Source organism: Oreochromis aureus, linkage group 5 (genome assembly GCF_013358895.1).
Source record: "Oreochromis aureus strain Israel breed Guangdong linkage group 5, ZZ_aureus, whole genome shotgun sequence".
Lineage (NCBI taxonomy): Eukaryota > Metazoa > Chordata > Actinopteri > Cichliformes > Cichlidae > Oreochromis > Oreochromis aureus.
The window spans coordinates 30,553,095-30,559,094 of record NC_052946.1 but is presented as its reverse complement, the minus strand read 5'-3'; the positions used below and the strand labels follow the sequence as shown (position 1 = coordinate 30,559,094).

The 6,000-nt window shown below is 38.4% G+C and overlaps 1 protein-coding gene across 3 annotated transcripts in view; it reads right to left on the bottom strand.

Annotated features, from left to right (window-relative positions):
* Positions 1–583: 583 nt before the first annotated feature.
* arhgef10la (Rho guanine nucleotide exchange factor (GEF) 10-like a) overlaps positions 584–6,000 on the bottom strand; it is a 114,029-nt gene continuing 108,612 nt past the window's right edge. For all 3 annotated transcript variants that reach the window (XM_031733246.2, XM_031733249.2, XM_031733248.2), the window contains 2 exons: positions 4,799–4,921; positions 584–4,223 (listed from right to left, as the gene is read on the bottom strand). In XM_031733246.2, coding sequence (XP_031589106.1) covers positions 3,673–4,223; positions 4,799–4,921 — 674 coding nt within the window. In that variant the 3' untranslated portion in view covers positions 584–3,672. The remainder of the gene's footprint in view (positions 4,224–4,798; positions 4,922–6,000) is intronic.

The following is a 6,000-nucleotide window of genomic DNA, read 5'->3' as shown; positions in this document are numbered from 1 at the left end:
TAAAGTGCCTATGATTGACAAAAGCTGTCAATCTAAGGAAATATAGGCTTGGAACATTTTGTCCCCTACTGACTGTTAAAGGATATAATCAATGCTTTTCTTCTTCTTCTTCTTCTTTTAAATTAAATCCACTTGTAAAGTTGATGCCGTCTTCAGTTTTAAGCCAACAATGCTCTTGGGAAATAACAAGAAAAAAGTCCTGGACTAAGTAGTCTGTGATGTGATGTCTTGGGGGTAGTGGGAAACCACTGAGCACAAAATTAAGGAAAAAATTACATCAGATTTTGTTTTCCTCAGTCTCAGTAGTCCCCAAAAAGTTCCGTTTTTGTTGTTGTTTCTTTTTTTTTTTTAAAGCCCGGCTTCCAACAGATTAAGCCTGTTATAATCTAAATAACCAAACACAAAATAAAGTGAGGCAATTACCCAAATGATGATATCAAACAAATAGAGGATATTCTGCTGCTAAATCTCAGAGAAGTAGCAACATTTTAATGACAAAGAAATATAGTAAACTTTTGACAGCATCCACTGCCCCGTTATTATTAATCAGTCATGTAAATAAATAAAAATCAAGCTTGAACTCTTCATCTTCAATGAAATGCTTTAATTTAGTATATGCACATTAGACAATATTTAGACATGTAACATTGAAGTATTGCAGCAAAAGGAAACAGGCATTTTTTTCCTATATGCTTGTGGCCACTCAAGTGCAATATTATTACTTGAAGTATAATTCTTCTTCATCGCTTTTCTAACCTTATTGACGTTACATTTCTATCAGCTATGATAATATTCCACTCGCCAAAGTAATGAGTCACTGAGATCTGGGAACTATGTGACAATGAAGCCTGTAAATAAGCCAACAAACCTAAGAGGAGGAACTTAGGGTGAATGCATCTTTTATGACAGTAATAATGCTTCACTGCACAGGAAAATTATGCGTACAACGACATCAAATACAGTAGGTGATGGGTGTTTACAACAGAGACTTCTTGCTTTCAGTACTGTCACAATGTTGTCAAATCTCAGCATCTTTGTGAGTAAATGTTATCCTAGCTCAAAGAAATAATTGTCAAATCTACTTATATAGATCACCACAGGAAGAAAACAATGTGTAAACTGCCTCTTATTTCAAAACATCAGTAGAGTTGCAGTCCTTTATATAAAATGAAATAGGTTTAGTACAGTAGAACTTCTAATTAGTAATACATTATGTTCATTCTTGAGTATTAACATTCAGTGCATGGATAATACCTGCAGGCCAATACTGTAAGCAAATGAAATGCCAAGGTTGATATGTGATATGAAACTTTTATTGCAGAAATTACATTTATGCTCTGTTTAAATAAGTTAAGTGCCATAGTAGCCAAATGCAATACTCCTGGTTTGATTCCAGCCATGTTTGCTGTCTATTCCCCCTCCAGTCGAGGCAAAAAATAACCCTAAAAACGGCTGAATGAACAATCCCTACAGTTACTGTGAGTTATGTGCCTTCAGCCGCATTGAATTTCACATGAATTAAAATATACATTTCTGATGTGACATTTAGATTTACATTTAGATGACAGCATCCAAGGACAGTTTACATCATTTTATTTTATTTTATCTTTTTCCTGAATGATTCTGGCTGACAGCGGGATGTTTAAAACGTTTTTTGAATCTCACTTGTGAGGAGCAGAAGAAAAGACAGAATAAACCTCGATGTGCCTCAGGGAAATACAAAACATGAACTTCATGCTTCTGCGATAAAGGGATAAGATGAGAATCCACGTGTGGTGGAAAAGCTAAGTAGAATAGAGGTGGAGAAAAATGATATACCATAACCTTAACCATCGCCAGGCTTATTGAAAATCAACAAAACTCAGTTCATAGTTGGATACTTGTGTGGCCTCCACCCTACTGTGCCTGCACACCATGAAAAATGTGCATTGTAAAATACGTACCTTTTGATTTAGGTTCCTCTATGATCGAAAGCCTGTGTTTACAAGACTGCCAACACGTGTTCAACTTTAAGACGTCTTGAAGGAAAACCTTTCAAATACTTCACACAGTACCACTGAACACTTCTCATACTGTTGGGTGCTCACAAGTTTAAAAATATGGATGGACTCTAAGGACACTGCATTACATATACTTTATCCCTTTGTATTTTTTTTTAATTATTTAAAAAAAAAAGAGTTTTATATATTTTTTTTGGTTAAACACAGATTCTGTAAATCAACTAATCTCAAGACATGACAACCACAGAAACATTGTGAGGTTTCTATACATAAGGAATGACAGGCTGTTTAAGGACATCTTCATATCCTGATTATAAAATATTATGGACAAAATGTTTGACTAAAATTCCAAATATTTACAAAACATTAGCAAAACAGAAGGAAAACAAGAAAAATTCTCCATGACCTAAAGTCCTGGGTGATATCACTGGTAATATACATCATCACGACCATCTGTTAATTGTATTGTAGCTGTATTAGAACATATTTAGTCAGAATCTTCTTCTGTTACCGAAATTAATGGTCCTGTAAACATGAGCATTTGTATTTGTACACAGCTGACAGCAGTTTAGATGGCTGCAGCGCTTTCATTTCATCATTCGTTTGAGTCTAACTTTGAATATTTGAATGGGGCTTCCAACTGATGTGAGCCGAGTATTCACAAACCAGGGTGCACATTTGTTTAATTATGCTGATAGATGCCAGTGACTAATGAAACACATATCTGGCATTTATAATATTGCGGGAAGATAATACGCTGCTCTGGCACTGAAAAGTTTCATTTGATCAAATAAAACTGTAATAATTAGATCATTTTGCAGTGTGATTATAGATTCTGTAATGTAGATTATCACCATCTGTGACTCTCATCAAGTAGTTTTCCAAATCATGTTTTTTCTCTCTCTTGCTATCCTTTTTTTTTTTTAAACACCGTACTAAGATGACTCTCCTTAATATAGGCAAAGTAAGCTTTAAGAACCAAGAGTCATTTTTGCAACACCTGCAAAAAAATAAGAAAAATGACATTCTTTTTTTTCCCAGAGCACCGATTCAGCTTTGAGACACAATGCAAGGTATCGCACATTCACATTGTATGGGATGAGAAAAAAGCTGGCAAAGCTTATAAAGTGATGCTAATGTGCTTTGTGATGCGATGGTAGTCCCCAGCTTTCAGCTCTAAACAGATGGGATCTCTCCCACAGGATCAGATAAAAGACGTCCATTTCTAACTCTGCAGAGCATGGCAGATTCCACAAAGCCTGCCTCTCAAAGGCGTCGTGTCCATGGGTGCTCACACAGAAATCCTTTGCACCGAGTAGATGTGGCACGGCACATGTAGCAATGATGAGGTTAAATTGTGGCGTATCAGTCTTAACTAAGGCAGGGAGCTGCTCAAAACAATCCCACAGCACACACCTAATCTGTAGTGGCCTGTGCCTCTGCTGGAACGATCATGATGCGCCATCCTAAACATTCAAAGGATCCTATGGGCTGACTTATAAGCAGCATTAACTCATTAGCGTGCTTATTTCACAGGTTCGAACATAACATGTCATGCTCTGGGACAGAGGCACCGCCTTCTCATCATATACTCAAATGTACAGAATTTATGGAGTAGGTGATTCAAGCCTAAGCTATGAAGAATTCTATGAATACACATAAGTTTGCCACATCACACTGTCAGTGGGAGCTGCCATACCATAAGAATATTCTCTAAACCCTCCCCACTTGTCCTAGTACCTGCTGCTGCTCCCTCCTTCAGTCTGCGAAAACCTTTTCCTCCAGAGATAACTGCAGCAGAAATCACCCTGTCCCTGCGGCCCCCATCCCTTTCACAAGTGCGTCCCCGGACCCACATTTCTGGGTCATCGCTGAGCTCGTAGATAGATCCGTCTTCCACGCTGTGCTCTAAAGACTCCAGCGAGGAGTCCGACGCCTCGTCGCCCAGCGCCGTTAACGGCCGTCCGGGCAGTCCCGACGTGGAGCGCAGCTTATACTGCAGCAGAACGCCACGCCCTTTGCCTCTCCCCTCTCCCTGGTAGGAGCTGGATGGTTGCAGGGATTCCTGAGAGGAGTTGTCACTGCGATCCTCACCTCCACATGCAGAGTCTGGGCTATCCCCAACAGAATCCCTCTTTAGAAGTTCAGGAGACAGAGAGCTTGTGGTGGCCGCCAAAAAGTCCACAGGCCCACAGTGGGCATTTAGTGAGATCATTCCCTTTCCTGAAGAAGGCAGAAGACAAAATATTCAAATGGCATTCTGCTATAAACAGGGTCGGGGGGTCAAGACGTCATCAATTAAATGTGAGAATAATGCAAGTTCCAATTTCAAATGTATGAACTTTAAATGATTTGAACCCAGCCTTGGATCATATGTCATCTGCTGTTTACTGTGTCTATTTATCATAATCCTACCAATATAACAGCAATAACGGCAGCTATAGTTTGTGGCATATTTACATATTATTTAATAAACTAGCCTGGAATAAGATGGCCGTGAAGTAAGAGTACTGCAAGTGGGAAACTAATGACCTCATTCCCTTGGCATTATAAACAAAACACAGCCAAGCAGTTTTTAAATTATCCTTCGAAAACATATATACACAGAATGATTTGTGTCTTGTCAGCTAGTTATATTTGCACTGATTCCCACGGTAACAAGAAGAATGTGAAGTGCGACCTCAATAATGGGCAGTGCAGAGTAATTTTCTTTCGAAAAAAAGAACAACTCTTCCATTTTCTTTTGACCTCTTAAGAGGCTGTTCAATCAGAGTCAGACACCCCCTTCTGATCCATACCTGTTATTTTGGGGATGCCCTCCAGTTTGGAAACTGGAAGAGTGATAATTAAGCCTTGAGCTGTGCCCACCCATAACAGCCCCTGGCAAATTAGAAGACTTGTGACTCGCATGCTCTTCTGACCTGCAATATAGAAAACATTGACAGAAAATTGAGTTTTCTTCACCACGTATTGTTATAGAATAACATAGTTCAAAACTCCAGCATGTTATTGGAGATTGTGGAATAAAAATAGACTCCCTGCTGATAAAAAGATACAACCAGACTGGATGGTCTATCTTTTAGAGAATGAATTATGGGCTTTCATTTATTTTAATAATACCAGAACAGTTCAGTCTTAGTATGTCCAAATAAATAAATAAATAGAAATACTTTCATTGTTGATTCCCGGTGTTAGCTTTAGGTAAGGTTTAAGCTCTGTGATCAGTCTGTATTTGCCAAGCTTAACACATGCACAGCACAGCCACCTAGGGCTCTGGGTTACATAAGATTATGAAAAGTTGGATCCATGTTCTTGTTACTGACCCAGTTGAAAGAAAACTCATAGAAGCACAACAGAAGAAACGAGACTGTGAACTCAATATTAAACATTTTTGTCTGCGAACTGAGTGCTTCAGAAATGTGGAGCTACAACGTTTTCACCTGCTTCACAGTCACTGCACCTTCTATACTAAAACAAACCCAACTTTAAAACGAACATGGGTCTGATTTTTAAAAAGTACTGATGGTGTGCAGCAGGCCAAATCTAACTGGTAATAAGTAAAATCCAACTAAGCTCCTTTAATGTTATTCTTTTGGATTCCTTTTTATCTTGTACGGAGCCATGAAAGTCACTTTGGCATTGAAAACAAAACCTGAATGAAAAATGAAAACAACAGCATTAAAACATCTGAAAATATGAGCGTGTATACTACATGCTGTAGGCCACAAGTTTGTGTATTATCTGCTGTGCAGGTATGTGTCAGGTGTGTCTCCCCAAAACAGTGCTGCACAAAACTGATACTGTGATATGAAGGCTATTAAACGAGCTCATTTCAGTTCATATCAGGTTGGTGTTTTTTACTCTGTGACAGTTTTGTTGAGACACAGTCACCTCCTGTTTTATTTTATTTTGGGAAGAGCAATATGTTGTCTTATTCGTAGCTTGAACCTCTGCTGTTTTTTACTGGCCATTCTTATTAAAAATATCATTTTCAGCTGCT